Source organism: Dendropsophus ebraccatus, chromosome 4 (genome assembly GCF_027789765.1).
Source record: "Dendropsophus ebraccatus isolate aDenEbr1 chromosome 4, aDenEbr1.pat, whole genome shotgun sequence".
NCBI classification, from domain to species: domain Eukaryota; kingdom Metazoa; phylum Chordata; class Amphibia; order Anura; family Hylidae; genus Dendropsophus; species Dendropsophus ebraccatus.
The window spans coordinates 161,186,193-161,206,787 of NC_091457.1; the positions used below are offsets into that span (position 1 = coordinate 161,186,193).

At 46.2% G+C, this 20,595-nt stretch overlaps 2 protein-coding genes across 6 annotated transcripts in view; both read left to right on the plus strand.

The window, feature by feature from the left end:
* The window catches only part of PRRC2C (proline rich coiled-coil 2C), a 53,544-nt gene extending 51,484 nt beyond the window's left edge, over positions 1-2,060 (plus strand). For 2 of the 3 annotated variants that reach the window (XM_069967607.1, XM_069967606.1), the window contains exon 35: positions 131-2,060. In XM_069967607.1, coding sequence (XP_069823708.1) covers positions 131-415 — 285 coding nt within the window. In that variant the 3' untranslated portion in view covers positions 416-2,060. The remainder of the gene's footprint in view (positions 1-130) is intronic. The other variant, XM_069967609.1, reaches the window with a different exon arrangement.
* Positions 2,061-9,823: 7,763 nt separating this feature from the next.
* LOC138790098 (allograft inflammatory factor 1-like) lies at positions 9,824-20,151 on the plus strand. Of its 3 annotated transcripts, none has more exons than XM_069969057.1 (5): positions 9,824-10,064; positions 11,766-11,832; positions 15,164-15,205; positions 15,949-16,111; positions 19,929-20,151. In XM_069969057.1, the coding sequence occupies exons 1-5, from the start codon at positions 10,062-10,064 to the stop codon at positions 20,131-20,133; spliced, it is 480 nt and encodes a 159-aa protein (XP_069825158.1). In that variant the 5' UTR covers positions 9,824-10,061; the 3' UTR covers positions 20,134-20,151. The 3 variants fall into 3 exon arrangements, with proteins under 3 accessions (XP_069825158.1, XP_069825157.1, XP_069825159.1); XM_069969056.1 differs by lacking the exon at positions 9,824-10,064 and adding an exon at positions 10,218-10,285; XM_069969058.1 differs by lacking the exons at positions 9,824-10,064; positions 15,164-15,205 and adding an exon at positions 10,218-10,285.
* The last annotated feature ends 444 nt before the right edge of the window (positions 20,152-20,595 follow it).

Here is a 20,595-nt window from a genome sequence, read left to right on the forward strand (position 1 = left end):
GGGTTTAATGTTTTCACTTTCAGAGTTGCAGAAAAGCGGTCTAATAATACGAGGGCATGACTATACCTTGACACATCTTAATTTATGGGACACATTTTTCCCCCCTTTTTTTTCTCTCCTTTCCCTTAAGGCAAAACAGAGAGCGGAGGTCTTGCAGTCGACACATCGCTTCTTCGAACAGCAACAACATCAACAGAGCAAACCCTTGATCCCCAAACCTCAGAAAACCGTTGTGGGCCCATCGAAGCCTTCAGACGCCATCACAGAGCCTTCTATGGTCTCGCAGGAGAAAGTAGACGAGAACTCGTCCGCCTCCGCCGCCCTGCCCCAAGCTTCGGTGCCGACTGCCACGAAACCCATCAGAACTGGACCAATAAAACCTCAAGCCATCAAAACGGAAGACACAAAATTGTAGAGGCGGCGAGGCGGACGGTTGCGCTCTGAGCACTACACTTTTAAGTGTACGGATGAGAATTTCTTTGTTTACCGAAAAAAAAAAAATGCAGCAGCTGATCTAAGATTAGGAAAGAAAACAGGCGGGTTTAGTTACGTGTATTGATCAGAACAGCGTCCATCGAATCCTTTAAGCATTTCAAGGCGCGAAACGTAGAAAACTCCCGTGTCCAGGTGGCTTCGGAGTGGTCTTGTTTCCCGCTTGGTTTGTCTGACTAGCGAGTGCGGCACTAATGCTGGCATGTAGAAGTTTCAGTGGAAAACACTGGATATTACGCGGGAAAGCTCACACTGTACAGTCTATCAGAAACACTACCCCAGAGGTGAGCCGGAGTGCAACCTTATCATATACGTACACCCAAACACGCTTTATGGTCTTGTTTAGGGTTACGTAGTTGGCTCCGTATCACCCCACAGTGTTTGCTGTCCCCCCACACCCAAATCTTCTCTCCGCATTCACATTCTGCCCTCAACAGCAAGACTCACCCCCGAAATGCTTTCCACTAACTTTAGGGGTTCGCACAGGCCTGACCCGAGAAAGAGAAGGGTGCATGTGGTCCTGAAAGGTTGCAAGTGAAATTTAAGGCATTGGGGGGGTTGGCGTCAGATTACAAAACGTTATATATATATGGTCAGCCGTCTAGAAAATGAGATACGGCGGAACAATCGAAAACCACGCCAACATTGCTGCTTTCGTCTCAACAATATCAGTCTATACTGTACCTCTACCCTGTAAGATCGAACCTCTGTTTGTTTGTTTTTTCTTTTAAAGTGAAATCACGTTATACAGCGACCTTTTTATATAAATAGGAAAGCAGGTGTTCACCTCTGTGCTGGACGACACAAAAAAAATAATACAAATAATAATAAACTGTACATTATAAGATATCCTGTAAATGCAGCTATGTTGTGGTAAAGGTGTTCTGATTAAACTTAAAGAAAAATCTTATTTTGCCCAATATAAGGGTTTCGCTTATGTTTTTTTTTTTTTTTTTTTTTTTTTCAATAGCTACAAAAACCCGATACAGTCAAACGTACGTAAAACTTTTTGGCGTACGCATGAAATTTCTTCAGATTAAAGGGACACTAAATGTGGGTCAGTCTCTATGGGTCAAGGCCCCTCGGTCCGGACTGTTACTGTTAATGTATTGCCGGTAATTTCCAGTTAGTATTTGATGGCGAAAATGTTAAGGAAAAGCTACAGTAGAATATGACCGCGTCATTGCCACACGGCCTGCTGTACAGAATAGTTGCAGACGGAGAGCGAGCTGCAGTTTAGTTGTATTTTTTCTTTTTTAATATAAATATTATATATATATAAATATATATACAGTTTTTTTTTTCTTTTTAGCTGTTTTGTCATCTTTTTTGCAATTTAAAGAACGGGGATAGCATAGATTTTTGTTCCCACACATCCTTTTTGGCTTTGTACAGAATTTACAGCCACTCTTAGCCCTGCTCTGTTACGAGAGAAAAAGAGAGAGAGAGGGGGGAGAAAAAATGAGAAATAAATTGTATGGAAATATGTAAGGTCTTTACTTTATCCAGGTTTGATTACAGGAAACTAATAAAGTATTCTCTAAATAAATTAATTTTGCTGCTTGTCATGCATGAATGGTTTTTCTTTTGTGGGGGGGGAGGGGATTGAGTGTTTTTCAGTGGAGAATTAAAGGACAATTCCGGCGTTTTGTGGTTTTAGCTTAATACGCTACAAAGTTATATAACTCACACGCTCCATGATTGTCTGTGCACAGAAGATGTGGAAGAATCGCGGAACTCCTGGCATCATAATTCATGACTATGCCGGGAGCTCCGAAACAGTTTCAAGGGAACCATTTCAGCCCAATTGGGCTGATATGGTTCCCTGGAACATTGTATTAAGTGTTATACAGGAGAAAAACGAGTTTAAAAGGGTTATCCAGTGCTACAAAAACATGGCCGTTTTCTTCCAGAGACAGCCCCACTCTTGGCTCCAGCTTGGGCAGGGTTTTGCTGCTCAGTTCCATTGAAGTGAATGGAGCTTAAAGGACAACTCCCATAACTTTGTAATGTGGTTAAATACCCGGTCTGGCCCCCTTCCCCCACTTTCCAACCCCTGACCCATACTAGCTGATGTAGCAGAGCTGACGCGCGCATGGTGTCACTATGTGCTGCATAACTGGCATCTGTTTACTGGGGGTGTTGTGTAGATTTAGTTTTCTGCTTGCTGACTGTGAATGAAAACATTCTAGTTCCATCCAGACACTAAGAACATCCATAACACTTACAATATGTGGAGCTGTGACACAAAGACTGGTACATATGCCTGCATTCACTGACAGCAAGAGGAGATAGAACTATAACTTTTCATATTACAGAAACCTAGGCTCAGGGACACATGGAGGCAGCACATGTGCACAGAGATGATTGAGATAATGTCTCCTGGGGGGCAGGTTACCAAATCAATAGACAGCTAACACAGCCCCCAGAAAGGAGATCACATGTCCTGTGACTACATAGGGAGGGGGGAAGAGAAGCTGAGCTTGGTCAGAGTGGACCCAGAGAAGAGGATTTTAGACATCCAGAGTGGATAAGGATGAGAATAAAATGGAAGGGGTGCAAGGTAGGTTATACATATACGCATAGACATCGGGTGGGATTGTGGAAAAGGATTGAGCATTTCCTGGTTTATTTTTGGAATTGGCCTTGGTGATCAGGGATGGTCACAGCCAAGTTTAACATCAGAATTTAGGATGTAGTGAGCTGCACTTTTATTCAGTTTTGATCTGTGAATGAGGCCTGACTTTTTAAACAGGATTTACATAGGGGGATGGTGTAACTTGCAAAAAGTTCCTTTCATACCATCTGCTCTCCCGTAGAAGATAAAGGAAATTCTAAATCTGGTGGTGACCAATGACCTGGGATTGGGGATGAATCCAGTGAAATTTTAAAATTGCTCAAATTTATAAAAGTGCAAATGATGTTCGGAGGTGCTCCTGAAGGATCTCAATCTGTATCGTCTGGAGGAAAAGGGGGGGGGGCGGCATGATGGAAACCTTTTAAATATGTTAAAGGACTAAAAGAGGAAAGTGTTTTTAATAAACTGAACAAGAAGGGTACAGGTTAGTGGGGGGAGTCAGAAAGAATGCAAATATTACTTTATTGAAGGTGTAGTAGACGCTTGGAACAAACTTCCAGCAGATGTGGTTGGTAAATCTACAATAATTGAATGTAAACCTGCCTGGGATAAACATACATCTAATCTTATATCCTAAGGTAGAAAGAAACTAAATACTAATAGAGAATAGATAGAGCAGGGGGCTTTTTCTGCCAACAATCTTCTATCAGGGTGGCTTCAAACATACCATCCACAGTGGATCTCGTGCTGTGAGTTTGCAGTAAAATCCGCTATGGATACCTTCCTAGTCACTTCAATGAGATGACATACTGTCCTGCACTGAAAGACGCCGGGAGCCCCCGAAGCGGGGACCCAGTAATGTATGTACCCAGGCCGCAGGGAGTTAAGGGGGCTGACCAGATCATCGCATTGAAATAACTGAAAAGGTAGCCGCAGCATGAAATATGATATGTGTGAACCCATCCTAAGGGGAGAAAAATGTGAACGCAGTGGTGTGCCATATAGAGCCAGACCACGCAACTGCTATGGGGCCTGTACGCCAAGGCAGGCCTGCCTCCATGGTAATAGCTGCAATGTTCTACACATCCTGTAGAGGCTATATTCCTGTATGTATACACTACATGATGTGTATATACAGCTATGCAGATCCCCTTTTCCTGGTACAATCATCTTCCCTTCTCCAGTAAAAACACCTGAACACTCAGCTGAGCTTGAGCATTCATGTGGAGCAGGGGCATAGCTAGGATTCATGAGGCCCCATAGCAAAAAAAAAAAAAAAAAAAAAAAAAACTGCCTGGGCGCCCATAAATCTCTGACAGTGCATCACAAAGAAGCACCGTGCATATTCATTCAGTTTTCCCTACTACAGGCCTTTCACATCCATGTTGTCCGTGAAACACTGAATAAGGACTTAAAGGGGTTATCCAACGATAGAAAACCATGGCCACTCTCTTCCAGAGACAATGCGACTTTTGTCTCTAGTCAGGGCCGTTTCTAGGTAATTTTGACTACAGGGCGAATCCTGCTAAAAGCATCTCTCCATCTGGCCCAGCCCACCATGATGATTTCTTGCAGCAACAATTCATCTCTTGTGAACCTGCCAGGAAAACATCTTAGGTTCCGCACTTTTACAACTTCCACTTTTGTGTCTTGTGCAGTAAAGTCAGTACTGTATGTAGGATCCCCTGCTGTGCCTTCATATAGTAATAATCCCCATGTGCACCCCCATAGTATTAATCCTCCCTGTGCTCTCCCAATAGTAATAATCCCCCCATGGTTTGTTCACATATAGTAATAAACCCACCTATGCAGTCCCCATAGTAATACCCCCCCCCCCCCCCCCGTGCTCTTCCCCATAGTAATAATCCCCCCCCGTGCTCTTCCCCCATAGTAATAAGCCCCCCTGTGCTCCCCCACCCATAGTAATAAGCCCCTCTGTGCTCCCCCCATAGTAGTAACCCCCCCGTGCTTTGTCCACACAAAAAAACAAACCATTATACCCACCTTGTTCCAGCATACAGCAGGTCCCTCTTTCCTCCAGCAAGGAGCAGGCCGCCGTCACCCCTGCACACATCTTCGTTCGGGCGGGGGGCGGAGCTACGGTTGGCCACCAGTCTTGCCCTGTGATGGGGCACAGAGCCAGGTAATGGGGTGAGCGGGCGGGTGGCCGGGAGTGCGCGCAGCTCAGTGGAGCCACCAGCGCCCCCTAGCTGTTGGCGCCCCGTGCGGTCGCCCGGCCCGCCCGCCTCTAGAAACGGCCCTGTCTCTAGTTCAGGTGTGGTTTGCAATTAAGCTCCATTCACTTCAATGGAACTGAGTTACAAAACCTGCACCCAAACTGGAGACAAGAGCGGTGCTGTTTCTATAGCTGAATAACCCCTTTAATGTGCTACCCTGATATAGATTCCTGCAATACTTAATACTGGCAGGAAAACTTTGAAACAGCCTATGGTCATGTTCATACAATGTGAGAACATCGGCCGTTGTTTCACACATTCACCTGGCTCATACTGCAATATCGGCCGGATGAACATCACTTTATTTAAATTGAAATTCAGGTGTGCCCGCACTCCGATTTGCCATAGACCATGGTGTATAGTACAGCCGGGAGCTGTACTTTACATTGTGAGCAGCCGTACCAAATAGACCTGTCAATTATTTTGTACGGACGTAGAGTATACAGGTTGCCTACACTACGGCCGTTGTTCCATAGACTTTAATGTAATCGATCGTTGTCAATAAACAGCGGCCGTTGTTTATTGCTAAAATACAGTGTTTGACCGTGACTTATGGCTGTATCCATGTTTTTAAGGACTCTCTAAGGCTGCATCCAAGTTCTCCAGCCACCGGGAGTCAGATGCCAAACGTTCGGGTTTGGGGAACATTGCTGAGTAGTTCGATGAATTCGCTCAAGACTAGTCACAGCATGACCCCATATACCGGGACGCAGCATGATCCAAGAAGAGCGACACAGTGACTTTGGTCACGTGTTCCCTGTCATAGTCAAGATCATCTTTAACCCAAGCCCTAAAGTTCCTACGTCAGTGCTGCGCTCAGGAAAGAGCCAAAGTAGGTTACCGATGGCTACAAGAACGATTGTAGTGACAATGATCAACAGTTTACTGAGACCCTCCCTACACTGACAATTTCACAACGTTCTAAGCACTACGCGGTCAGCTCTCCCTCCCTACACTGACTAACTACCACTGTGAATATTACTGCCTAACTAAATTCAGATGCTGTCCCTGCTCGTGTCACTCTCCCTACTGAACGACACAAGAATCAAGAAAAGACTGTGAGAAAATTTGCCTCAGCGTCATGTTGCATTACCTGATGTGCCCTTTCTTCCCCACACGTTCATTGGCTCTTTCAAATTGGTGGGAGGAAACATATGCTGTTGCGTGCATACAGGTTGCATACACTACGGCCAATGTTCCATATACTTTAACCCCTAGACGACTAAGGACGTACCGGTCTGCCCTGGAAGTCTGTGCCCAGGCGACCCTGGGCGCACCGGTACTTCCTTTCCTATGAAGCGTGCTCCGGAGCGGAGCGCACTTCATAGGAGGTGGGGGACGGCTGCAGTGAGCAGTTACGGTTTGGGCTATGTTCACACACAGTATTTTTGCTCGTTTTTTTTTTTTTTTTTTTTTTTAACCAAAACCAGGAGTGGATTAAAAACACAGAAAAGCGATGTTCACACACAGATGAAATTTAGTGGATGGCCGCCATTTAATGGCAAATAATTACAGATATTTCAAAACAACGGCCATTATTTCCCATCAAATGGTGGCCATCCGCTCAATTTCATCAGTGTGTGAACATAGCCTTTCTGTGTTTTTAATCCACTCCTGGTTTTGACTTCAAAATACAGAGCAAAAATACTGTGTGGGAACATAGCCTTAGGGCCAGTTCACACTGAGGAAACACGGTGCAATTCCGCGGCGGAAACCCGCATGCTCAGTATCCTTCTTTGAGCGAATGGGAGAGCGCGCTCCTCCGCTTCCTCTCCGAGCACCGTGTTTCCTCAGTGTGAACTGGCCCTTACAATGTAATGGGGTTTATCAATGTCATTGTGTCAGTCACTGGCTACTTCACCATATATAGTTTTTAAAGGGGTTGTCCAGTGAAAATCTTTTTCTTTCAAATCAACTGGTAAAAGAAAGTTATGTAGATTTGTAATTTACTTCTATTAAAAAAATCAGTCTTTCCATATTTATTAGCTGCTGCATGTCCTGCAGGAAGTGTTTTTTTTTAAATTTTAAGTCTGATGGTGCATTTACACAGGCAGATTTATCTGACCAACTTTGGAAGCCAAAGTCAGGAATGGACTTGAAAAGACAGGGAATCTCAGTCTTTCCTTTATGACCTGCACCCTGTTTATAGTCTGTTCCTGGCTTTGGCTTCAAAAATCTGTCAGATAAATCTCTGTGTGTAAATGCACCATAACACAGTGGTCTCTGCCGACATCTATGGACAGAGATGAGAGGTTTTCTATAAGGATTGCGCCTGCGCCACCCCCTGCAATGACGCACCAGGATAGTGGGAAAAAGCTGGTCGCGTCACTGCGCCTGCGTAGCTGATTCCTGGATTCTGGAGCAAAGGCACCATGGTATGCAGGGAGGCGGGGGGAAGGCCGTAAACGTCAGCAACACGAGACCAGGACATCACTGCATCGGCGCGCGGGGGGGGGGTATCAGGAGGTGGCTGAGCCTTGGGCACCAGCGCTCTAGGGCACAGCTGCACCACCCATGGTGCAGAATTGATGCTGTGTTCAGTTATTTAGATCGGATCTGATGCGTATCCACAGCAGAAAACGGTGCGATAACGGTGTGTGTGAAGCTACCCTAAAACATTTCCTGCAGGACATACAGCAGCTAATAAGTATGGGAAGACTTGAGAATTTTTTATAAAAGTAAATAAAAAAATCTATATAACTTTCTGACACCAGTTGATTTGAAAGAAAAAGATTTTCGCCGGAGTACCCCTTTAAAATTGTTACATGGATTCAGTTATCGTAGCACAAAAAATACGGAGCGAACAGGGTCCAAAATCTGCCCCATTGTGATAAAACCCTGACGTTGCGGCTCCTGGAGGTGATTTGTAACCCCAGCTGTGTGGCCCCTCCTTGGCCATAAATCACCTCCAGGTGGGGGTCGTTCCTTCAGTCCTGCTGGATCAGCTCACTGGAGGGAGCGCACCATGGATCTGGGTGAGAGCTGCTTCATGAACCCCTCTGATCTGTCCTGTAACTTGTTGCTTCCATCACGCGGCCTGGGTTATTGTTTTGTGGCGAGAAGCAGCTTCATCTTTTATAATCAAAGTAAAGTAAAAACTTCAGCTCACAATCTCAATGGAGTCGCTGGAATAGGAGCCGAGAGAACAATAATCGACCCCAGATCTGTAGCCGCCAAATCGTTATGTGACCTCCAGCTCCGATGATACTTAGACTTTATTTAACTAACATTATTGAAGAGGAAAAAAAAATACAGAGGCTGCACTCACGTTCGGTATCTTCCAACAAGGCTTTATTCCGTCATCTACAGTCCCGGGGATGAAGACTTCTAAGGCGAACAAGTGCAGGTGCGCAAAACTGTTCATTGCCCTTGAAGTCTTCAGCCCACGACTGTAGATGATGGAATAAATGGAATAAAGCCGTGTTGGAGTGAGTGCCGCTTCCGTCTACTGTGTATTTTTGGATTTGTGAAGACCTTGCATGCCGAGAACCACACAGAAAGATTATCTGCCAAAGATTTGAAGCCAAAGCTAGGAATGTATGTGAAAAGAGGAGAAATCTCAGTCTTTCCTTTATGACCTGATCTCTGTTTATAGGCTGTTTCTGGCTTTGGCTTCAAATCTTTGGCAGATAATCTGTCAGATAATCTTTCTGTGTAAATGTACCCTTAAGGGGCCTATTCCATGGAGCGATAATCGGCCCGATTCGGCCGATTATCGCTCGGTGGAATAGAGAAAATGATCAGGCAATGATTGTCATTGGCTAATCGTTTATTTAGGCCCAAACCTAAAATCATCAGTCACCCACCGCGCATCGCTGCATGGAATAGTGATGCGCGACCGACGATTCAAGCAGCATACGTTACCTAGCAGGGCTTCTCCTCCGCTCCGTCTTCATCCCGGTCCTGCGCGCAGCAGCAGCTTTGGTGCCACCTGACTAAGCTGTCAGACCGCTCAGCCAATCACAGGCCCGGACCGCCGCTGGCAGTGATTGACTGACCGGTCTGACAGCTCAGTCAGGCCGCTACGGAGTTGATGCTGCGAGCAGGATCGGGATGAAGACGGAGCGGAGGAGAAGCCCTGCTAGGTAATGTATGCTGCAAGGACATCGGTAACAATGTCCCTGCCACGTCCGGCTCCTGGACCACGGCCGCCGACATTCTTCATATCTCCCCTCCTGCTACGTCATGACATGGCTGACTGATTCCCCACTCAGCCAGCCAGTGATTGGGGCGGGACACCACAGCAGTCACTGATTAGCTGAGTGGGCTAAATCCCACCTTTTAGTGACATTTCAGCCGGGTTGTAATGTACCCCACAGCCAGGAGTAAATGGCATCCATGGGGTACGGGAACCTGGTGATGCGGTGCAGCATGGGCACGAGGCCCGGTAAGAAAACTGGGCGAGATTCATCTAACTGGTGTAAAGTAGAACTAGATTAGTTGCCCCTAGCAACCAGATTCCACTTTTCATTCCTCACAGGTGGAATCTGATTGGTTGCTAGGGGCAACTAAGACAATGCTACTTTACACCAGTTTGATAAATCTCCCCCACACCCCACCGGACTTTTAAATGATTTATTTTTTTTTTTTTCCTTGACAAAAACTTCAGCAGAGTCTATAAATGGGTGCAGGATTTTCTTCCTCTAGATTTCATCTTTTTTTTTTTTTTTTATTTCTTTTAATTTTTATTTTTATTTTTAGGGGAACAGGTAGAAAGACGTGCAAAACTAGAGGCGGACATTAACCATACCAACATGGTGAGTGCGCACCAGCGTTCTACGCTCTGGGGAGGGGGGGGGGTAGCACTGCCTTATAGTTTGTGCCTGTTGCCCATAGCAACTGATTGCTACTGAGCTGTGATTCGTTGCTATGGGCAACGGAGAGATTCTTATGGCCTAGGGGTGCGTTCAGATGTAGCAGAATCTTCTGCAGGTTTCCGATGCAGATTCCTCAGATCTACCTCACGTTTCAGTACAGTGTATGTGAATATCCTAATAACGCCGTCCACATGAGGCGGAAATGTTGCAGACTGGCATGTATGCAGCAGACTTATTACATGCGGACGTGTAAGACTAATGCTACGTTTACGTGGAGCGATAATTCGCCCGATCGTACGATTAACGATTTCGAAGTAACGATTTTTTTTTTATAACGATCAGTGTTTAGATAGAACAATATATCGTACAGAACATTCGTTTTGCGATCGCTTAAGCCTATCTCGCACATAGGTAAAATCAGTGAACGACTGTTTACACGAAACCATCGGCGAATTTTTTGCGAACGACGATTTAAGAACATGTTAAAGATCAAAATAAACGATTTTTCGATCGTTCGCCGCGTTTACACGTACGATTATTGTTTGAATTTGATCGTTATCGCGAAAATTGGCCCGATAATCGTTCCGTGTAAACGTAGCATAAGTATCCAGATAGTTCACTTGGATGTGTAGTTCCATAGCCTGCACTTCTCCACCTCTCCTGCAGGGGGCAGCCGCGCTCCGCTTCAGTGTGCGAAATTACTTGGTATCCCCATTATTATTAACTCTTGTTGTTTATGCCGTTGCTTCTCCTCCTCCACCCGCACCGAGGGCCCATTCCCTGCCGGCAGCTGCACACTGCAAACATTTGTTACTTATTTCTGTAACGTGTTTTGTTTGAAAGGGATTGTCGTCTTACAACACCTGCCTGGAATTATGCTCCATGGCCGTGTAAGGAGGCCATAGAGATCTCCAGGGAAACGGCCACACGTAGCAATAAATCTGCACCAAATTGTGCGTTTCCTAAGGCTCCATTCATACACACAGGATCTGCCGCAGATATCAATATACTTAAATGAAGGAACACTGCATCAAATCTGCAGCAGATCCTGTACATGTGAATGGAGGCTTAAAGGGGTACTCGGCGGAAATATTTTTCTTTTTAAATCAGCTGGTTTCAGAAAGTTATATAGATTTGTAATTTACTTCCATTAAAAAATCTCCAGCCTTCCAGTACTTATCAGCTGCTGTATGTCCTGCAGGAAGTGGTGTATTCTAGTTGGACAGAGCACTGTGTCGATGTCAGGAACTGTCCGGAGCAGTAGCAAATCCCCATAGAAAACCTCTCCTCTGGACAGTTCCTGACATGGACAGAGGTGGCAGCAGAGAGCACTGTGTCAGACTGGAGAGAATACACTACTTTCTGCAGGACATACAGCAGCTGATAAGTACTGGAAGACTTGAGATTGTTAAATAGAAATTAATTGCAAATCTATAGAACTTCCTGAAATCGGTTGATTTGAAAGAAAAGGTTTTCACCGGCGCATCCCTTTACATTTGACCTGCTGGGGATTTGTACATCCTTCCATGCTCCCGCTAGTGCACCCCGCACCAAGTGCTAGTGTCTGCTCCCGCTAGTGCACCCTCCCTATAGTCTCACCCATGACTTGGGTAACATGGAGTCTTCTCTTTTCAACACCAGGAGTATCTCCAGGATGAATCCTTTCAAGATGTTACCTGTCTGGCTGCAAAACTGGAGAAACTAAAAAGTGAGTATCCGTCCTATGACGGCGATTATTACTATGTGTGGTTCTCGACCGCTCACGTACTAAGGTGTTACAGGTGACGCCACTTCTGTGGTGGTTGGTCAGTTGTGTTGTACGGCTCAGCCAGAGACATAACAGTGGTTTGCAATAAATTAGAATATCAACAAAGTTTTTTTTTTGTTTTTTTTTTTTCCCAGTAATTCAATTAAAAAAGTGACCTCATATATTCTATAGAGTCATTACTTAGAGTGAACTTTTTCAAGCGTTAAAGTTGATGATTATGGATTACAGCCAAGAAAAACCCAAAAGTCAGGATTTCAGAAAATTAGAATAACTAACCCAAAACACCTGCAGTGGCTTCCTAAGGGTCCATTTACACAGAAAGATTATCTGACAGAGTATCTGCCAAAGATTTGAAGCCAAAGCCAGGAATGGACTATAAACAGATCAGGTCATAAAAGAGAGCCTGAGATTTCTTCTAGTTTCAAATCCATTTCTGGCTTTGGCTTCAAATCTTTGGCAGATAATCTGTCAGATAATCTTTCTGTGTAAATGGACCCTAAGTGTTATAAAAGGTCCCTTATGGTGCGTTTACACAGGCAGATTTATCTGACCAATTTATGAAGCCAAAGTCAGGAATGGATTTGAAAAGACAGGGAATCTCAGCCTTTCCTTTATGACCTGCACCCTGTTTATAGTCTGTTCCTGGCTTTGGCTTCAAAAATATGTCAGATAAATCTCTCTGTGTAAATGCACCATTAGTCTGGTTCAGTATGCAACACAATCATGGAGAAGACTGCTGACTTGACAGATGTCCAGAAGGCCGTCATTCACACACTCCTCAAGGAGGGTAAGCTACAAAAGTTCATTGCTAAAGAAGCTGGCTGTTCTCAGAGTGCTGTATCAAAGCATATTAATGGAATCTTGAGTGGAAGGAAAAAGTGTGGTAGAAAAAGGTGCACAAGCAACCGGGAGAACCGCAGTCTTAACAGGGTTGTAACGAAAATGCCATTAAAAAATGTGGGAGAGATTCACAAAGAGTGGCCTGCTGCTGGAGTCAGTGCTTCAAAAGCCACAAGCACGTCCGAACGTCTGCAGGACATGGGCTACAAGTGCTGCATCCCATGTGTCACTCCTGACCATCAAACAAGGCCAGAAGCATCTTATCTGGGCCAAGAAAAAGAACTGGACTGTTGATCAGTGGTCCAAGGGGCTGGTTTCAGATGGAAGTAAATTTTGCATTTCATTTGGAAATCGCTGCCCCAGAGTCTGGCGGAAGAGTGGAGAGGCACAATCCAAGCTGCTGGAGGTCTAGTGTGAAGGTTCCACAATCAGTGATGGTTTGGGGAGCCATGTCATCTGCTGCACCAAAGTCACCGCTGCCGTCTACCTGGACAATGCAGACGAGCTGAAGGCCGCTACCAAAGCAACCTGGGCTTCAATAACCCCTCTGCAGCGCCATCAGCTGATCGCCTCCATGCCACATTGATGCCGTCATTCATGCAGAAGGTGCCCCGACCAAGTATTGAGGGCATGTACTATAAAGACTTTTCATTTGGTTGACATTTCTGTGTTAAAAAATAATTTCTATTGGTTTTATATAATATTCTAATTTTCGGAAATCCTGACTTTTGAGTTTTTCTTATTTAATTTATTGCAAACCACTGTAAGTGTCGTGACGGCAGTGCTAGTCCAGCACACAGGTGATGTTGGTACCTGCTTTGTGTTGTGGCTGGCTGTACTCCCCTGAAATGGTCGGTGACCTGTTGGGTTGTGATGGGTCCCTTGGGCTGAGTGGAGGAAAGGATGACTGAGTCCCAGCGGAATAAATAAATCCGCTTTGCTGTACAGTCTCTGAACGAAACAAACGCTCTGACAGTAGACAGGGCCGTATTTACCACTAGGCACCCGTGGTCCGGTGCCTAGGGCAGCACCTTGCAGGGGGAAAAAACAATTATTTTTTTTAAGTCTCCTACCTCCTGGTCAGACTTGCCAGTAAATCTAGTGACTTTTTTGAGGGGGGGTGGGGGAGGTATGTTGAGGTCTGCTATGGCTGTGAAGCCTGGAAGTATTACCTACCAATCTACCAATCCTGTGGTGAAAAATCCATCATACAACATGCAGACGGCTCTAATCATCGATTCAATGTGGGAATTTGTTATAAGCAGTTAAAAACCATGAAAATGTGATTCAATGTTTCTACAAGTAAAGAAATGCATGTGGCCAAAACCACGCTCCCCCACACTGGGGCGTCTTCAGGCTTTGTGCCTAGGGCAGCAGCAGCTGTTAATACGGCCCTGACAGTAGATAATCTTGATACAGACTTAAGTGCTTCACTGGATCTGTGCTGCAGAGATATTTGAAAGAGGTATTGGTAGCTGTGCTTGTATAGTTAAGAGTTTGAAGTAGAGTGGAGAAGAGGAGAGGAGTTTGTCAAGGGAGTCCCAACCCAATGTAGTATTGTGCTCTGCAAGAACTTTAGAAGAATACTTGAGAGTAATAGGGTGTCACAAGCCCCAGCCGTAGTTACCTGGGTGAAGCTAAGTGTCCGAGCCTTCCCGGTGTCACCTGCACTGTGAGACAGGCTACGTAGACCCTCTGGTAGCTTTGTCCTATCCAGGCTAGTTCCTCTGTGTTGTAGGATACTGCCCTGCACTCTGTAGAGTGGCTCTCGGCGTGGGCTGGGTTTATCCCCGACCTTATCCCTCTGTAGTGTCTAGCACCGCATAGTAGACATAGTTGATTGACTGAGGAAACTGTCTCTGATTGCTTCATACACTGTGTCTTAACCAACTAAATGGTCTGAACTGACTTCCTGAATGCTAACTAGCTACTTCCCTGTGTGTGTGTGGCAGGAATAGGTAAAGGGAGAGTATCTCCTATAGGTCAGCACAGACCATGTGGTACAATGAGAACAGTAACCCTTTACTTCAGCTGTGCAACACATAACCAGGCTCAAAAGTAACACTGACACCTGGTGGTGAAACTATAGAATGCTACCTTCCTCACCTCTGAACTGAAGAGATAACTCTGCGACAGGTGTCTAGGACACTTAACTGTGGGAAACCACATATGAACCCATAGAAGTACATGGAGTGCAACCACAGTACCGCTGTATAACGCTGATTTCAAACATGGCTGCCATATATATGGACCTATTTCCTCTATATGCAAAGATTCTAGGTGGTACGGCTCAGTATACACAGCACTGAATAGGGGTATGGGGCTGTGTCCCTGCCACTCTGTCCATGAGGCCTATGCAGGATCTGCAGGAGCCCTCTAATTGTGAACGGTTCTCTTGGTGAATCTAACGTGATTTTGTTCCCCTTTTTAGATGTATTCATGAAGTATGATCCAACCAGTGATGGAGAAATAGGTGCGTCCCCCATGTATTATAAGCGGCACTCCAATGAAAAGTTCTTGGAAGGTAAAGAGGTTTTCCAGGATAAAACAATTCCTAGACCTTTCACAGGGTGGGCTATTGATTATTTTATCCTGGACAACACCTTTTGATGTGTTGCTGCCCATGGTGAGACTAACAATTCCTTCCATACTTGTTGTTATCTATTCAATCTCCTTCCCTCTGTTCTCATCTGCTGCTTTCGGCTGAAGACACACAAATCTGTGTGTGAGCTTTTCTCTCCCTCTCCCCCTCTCTTCTGAGATGGCTAATGTAAACAAGTCCCTCTCTGCAACTTTATAATGCTGGGAGGTTTGATCACAGTGAGTTCATCAGCAACTTGACCTCAGACTAACCTCTCGGCATTTCACAGAAGCTACAAAGTTGCAGATACAGCTGGCCAGGGACTTGTTTACATCAGCCGTCTCAGAAGGGAGGAAGGAGGAGAGGGAGATGGGGAGTCTTGCACACAAATTTTTGTATTCAGAAAGCAGCAGCTCAAAATTGGGGGAAGGAGACTTTATAGATGGAAGTATGGAATGAAAATTATTTTCACCATGGGCAGCAACATGTTTAAAAAGTTATATTATATTTAAAAGGGAATACCCCTTTTACTACAGTATAACATTTCAGCACATCGTAGATGTTGCTTATCACTCTTTTTTTCCAATGTCTTCTCTAGAACTTTCTATTTGTTTCCACGCTTTCTTCTTCTCTAGACTACATGGCCTTAGACTCTATGGCTTATGATCTCGGGATTATCCAAACATTGGCTGAGCTGAAGAAGAGGGTGCAGGAAATAACGGGCAACTCCAGGAATGCCCTAACCTACAAAGACTGTGCCATGACCATGCTGGGCCGCCGCTCTACTATATGTCAGAGGTGAGCCGAAATTCTCATATCCAATCATTGGTTTATTGTTCATAGATGCTGGATGACTGGTCACAGAACTGTAACTTTTTTATTTTTGTCTGGGGGGAGGGGTGTTCAGGAGACCACAGGGTGAAAGGTGCTCTACCATATGCAACTCCTAGTAGCATCCATCTTAAACAGTGAAAATTTTCCACCTTGTTTTTCTTGGATTCCAGGGACTGGCGGCCATCTGCCGCTGCATAATATGCACACAATCCTCTCTTGGTGGCCACACGTTAAATGGGTGATGGTGTCTAGAGCAACGTTCCTAAGGTTGCATTCACACCACCATTGTGCCTTCTAAAGCATAGATATGTCTTCACCCTGTCAAGATCTGATGCCAAGCTGTCTGTGCACAGTTCCCATTTACTTCTATGGCTCTAACATAGGTGGCTAGTGACTAGAGATGAGCGCAACTCAAGCGTCCAACTCCAGTCCAACATTTGAATACCGGTGGCTAAAGTTGGATGCAGCCCTAGGGAGTCCAGGAAAACATGGAATAGACCTATGGCTGCATCCATCTTCAGCCACCGATAATCAAATGCTGAGCGATCAGACTTGAACATACTCAACTTGCGCCCATCTCCCCTAGTGACTACATTGGGCTCATGTATACACGGTTTTACTCCAACTCTTCGAAGTCCTGGAATGAACAAACTAAAGCCAAACCAGTGGCCAAAATAGCCTGTGTTGCCTCCTTAGGGATTCCGATGAACAATTTCCCCCCCCCCCCCCCCCCCCCTCTATAGTTCACCCTAGTCCTGGGAAATGGCCTCTTCTAGGGATTTGGCCGTTGACTGCCTGGATTGGACTCACAGCAGGTATTCGTTTTTGCTAAGGAAGCACAGATCCGCGTTCAGTCCGTGATACGCTACAATGTTGTGATGATGCAACTATAGGGCTCTTGGGCAACCTACTTAGACCCCTGGACCCTTTAAAAGGGACATCGGTGAAAATAAATAGGAGAAGAGCAGCTTTGCTAAAAGGGCAATGTACAGTCCCGGAGGACACAGGGGCCATATTGCAGTAAGGCATTAAATGAAGAAATTAAATTGGGGAGGACCTAGGGCCTTGGAGGGACACCTCAAATATGAGATGTTACTATTTTTACTGTTTCTTCATACATTCTCCCTCCCGTTCCTGGGACGTGAGGATTTATAGTTTATTTGATCCAGTAAATGGCCAGATGGGTGAGACTCGGGGGCGGTCTTGGCATTTCTGGGGCCCAAAGCGAAGTTATGTCTGGGGCCCCCCCTCAAAACGCACTCCACAACAATAGACCACTGTGTGCTGCCCCCAGTAGTATATACCCCTTGTGCGCAGTTGCCAGTAGTATATACCCCTTGTGTGCTTCCCCTCAGTAGTATATACCCCTTGTGTGCTTCCCCCAGTAGTGTATAGACGCCTGTGTGTTCCCCTGGTTATATATAGCCCCCCCCCAAAAGTATATAGACCCCCTGTGTGCTGTCCCAGTTGTGTATATATATACCCCCTGTTTACTGCCCCCAGTCGTATATACCCCGTGTGCTCCCCCACTTGTATATAGCTCCCCTGTGTGCTCCCTCAGTGGTATGTAGCCCCCGTGTGTGCTCCCCCACTTGGAAATATACCCCTGTGTGCTCCTCCAGTAGTATATAAACCCTCTGTGTGCTCCCCATTATATATAGACCCCCTGTGTGCTGCTCCAGTAGTATATAGACCCCCTGTGTGCTCCTCCAGTAGTATATAGACCCCTGTGTGCCCCCCCAGTTATATATAGACCCCCTGTGTGCTGCCTCAGCAGTATATAGACCCCCTGTGTGCCCCACTAGTAGTATAGACTCTTATTGTGTTCCCCCAGTAGTATATAGACCCCCTGTGTGCCCCACCAGTAGTATATAGACCCCCTGTGTGCTACCACAGTAGTATATAGACCCCCTGTGTGCCCCACCAGTAGTATATAGACCCCCTGTGTGCTACCCCAGTAGTATATAGACCCCCTGTGTGCTACCCCAGTAGTATATAGACCCCCTGTGTGCTACCCCAGTAGTATATAGACCCCCTGTGTGCTACCCCAGTAGTATATAGACCCCCTGTGTGCTACCCCAGTAGTATATAGACCCCCTGTGTGCTACCCCAGTAGTATATAGACCCCCTGTGTGCTACCCCAGTAGTATATAGACCCCCTGTGTGCTACCCCAGTAGTATATAGACCCCCTGTGTGCTACCCCAGTAGTATATAGACACCCTGTGTGCTACCCCAGTAGTATATAGACCCCCTGTGTGCTACCCCAGTAGTATATAGACCCCCTGTGTGCTACCCCAGTAGTATATAGACCCCCTGTGTGCTACCCCAGTAGTATATAGACCCCCTGTGTGCTACCCCAGTAGTATATAGACCCCCTGTGTGCTACCCCAGTAGTATATAGACCCCCTGTGTGCTCCCCCAGTAGTATATAGACCCCCTGTGTGCTCCCCCAGTAGTATATAGACCCCCTGTGTGCTCCCCCAGTAGTATATAGACCCCCTGTGTGCTACCCCACTTGGATATAGACCCCCTGTGTGCTACCCCACTTGGATATAGACCCCCTGTGTGCTACCCCACTTGGATATAGACCCCCTGTGTGCTACCCCACTTGGATATAGACCCCCTGTGTGCTCCCCCAGTAGTATATAGACCCCCTGTGTGCTCCCCCACTTGGATATAGACCCCATTCTGATGCCCCAAGTAGTATATAGACCCCCTGTGTGCTCTCCCAGTATATAGCCCCCCTGTGTGCTCCCCCACTTGGATATAGACCTCCTGTGTGCTCCCCCAGTTGTATATAGACCCCATTCTGATGCCCCAAGTAGTATATAGACCCCCTGTGTGCTGACCCAAGTAGTATATAGCCCCCCTGTGTGCTCCCCCACTTGGATATAGACCTCCTGTGTGCTCCCCCACTTGGATATAGACCTCCTGTGTGCTCCCCCAGTTGTATATAGACCCCATTCTGATGCCCCAAGTAGTATATAGACCCCCTGTGTGCTGACCCAAGTAGTATATAGCCCCCCTGTGTGCTCCCCCACTTGGATATAGACCTCCTGTGTGCTCCCCCAGTTGTATATAGACCCCATTCTGATGCCCCAAGTAGTATATAGACCCCATTCTGATGCCCCAAGTAGTATATAGACCTCCTGTGTGCTGACCCAAGTAGTATATAGCCCCCCTGTGTGCTCCCCCACTTGGATATAGACCTCCTGTCTGCTCCCCCAGTAGTATATAGACCCCATTCTGATGCCCCAAGTAGTATATAGACCCCCTGTGTGCTGACCCAAGTAGTATATAGACCCCTCTGTAAAGCCCCAGTAGTCTATAGCCCCCCGTGTGCTCCCCCAGTTATATAGCCCCACTGTGTGCTCCCCGCATTTATATAGACCCCTGCTGTGCGCTCCCCCAGTTACACAGGCCCCTGTGTGCTCCCCCTCCCATATTGTATATAACACAATAAAACAAACACTTATACTCACCTGGGTCCGGGCGTCTCCTCTTCTCTTCACTCTTGTGGCCGCGCTCCCCTTCTCCTGGTGCCGATGCTCCAGTGATGTCACTGCAGCACCAACACCACAAGGACAGAGCGGCCACTTGTGACCGCAGGTAAAACACTTCCTGCGGCCACAAGAGTGACTGACAGGAAGGGAGCCAATGGCCGGAAGATGGAGGATCCAGGTCACCAGTGTTTGTCAGCAGGGTGGGACACCGAATCTGGTGGTTTACATTCTATTTATTGCCCCACGCTGACCTTGATAACCTTTTTTTTCTTTCAAGGAGGATGAGGTACAGTGGTCAAGATGAAGAATTTGAGAAGAAGCCCTGCTGGTTGGACCGTCTGTCCTTGTCCTTCGTCAGTCGCTTTGATTTTTCTTTCTCTTCTGGTCTCCAGTCTCCAATTACTCATCTCCCCCCTCCTCCTCCACCATCACCTGCCGACATAGGAGCCATGGAAAATACAGGGACCTATCCTGCAGCCTGAAGAGCGGCGCTCTGCAACCTAAAGTCTATTCATTTCAGAAAAAAATCTAATGTAATAAATGTTTCATAGAAAACTTTTGGTGCCTGGTATTGCTTTAGATTTTAATTTTAATTTACACATGGGCCTCTCCATAGAAGTAGAAAAAAAAGGCCACCCTGGAATATGTTGTGCTGTTCTTAATGGAAATGTATAACTAAATAGCCAAGTGGGTGTTGCCAATTGGGGTGGTCACCATACTGTCTGGCACAGTTGGCTTTGATTGGATAGTCTTAGGGTATGTGCACACTTGAATTCTGGCAGATAACACTCCACTCGCCCCTGCTTGACATGTCCATTCTTTGGGCGAACAGCGAAATCCACCTGAGCATAGAATGGAGTCTATAGGACGAGTAAGTCAAGCGGGAGCGAGTGTGCATGTGCACGTACCCTTAGATAGTACAGGCACCCCCCCCCCCAATTGCC

Excerpts from the sequence above, each read along its gene's own strand:
- LOC138790098 (XM_069969056.1), top strand. The coding sequence starts at position 10,247 with ATGCAGATTCCTCAGATCTACCTCACGTTTCAGTACAGT. Across the intron at positions 15,206-15,948 it reads AACCAGTGATGGAGAAATAG|ACTACATGGCCTTAGACTCT; the intron begins GTGCGTCCCCCA and ends CTTCTTCTCTAG. Across the intron at positions 16,112-19,928 it reads CGCTCTACTATATGTCAGAG|GAGGATGAGGTACAGTGGTC; the intron begins GTGAGCCGAAAT and ends TTTTCTTTCAAG.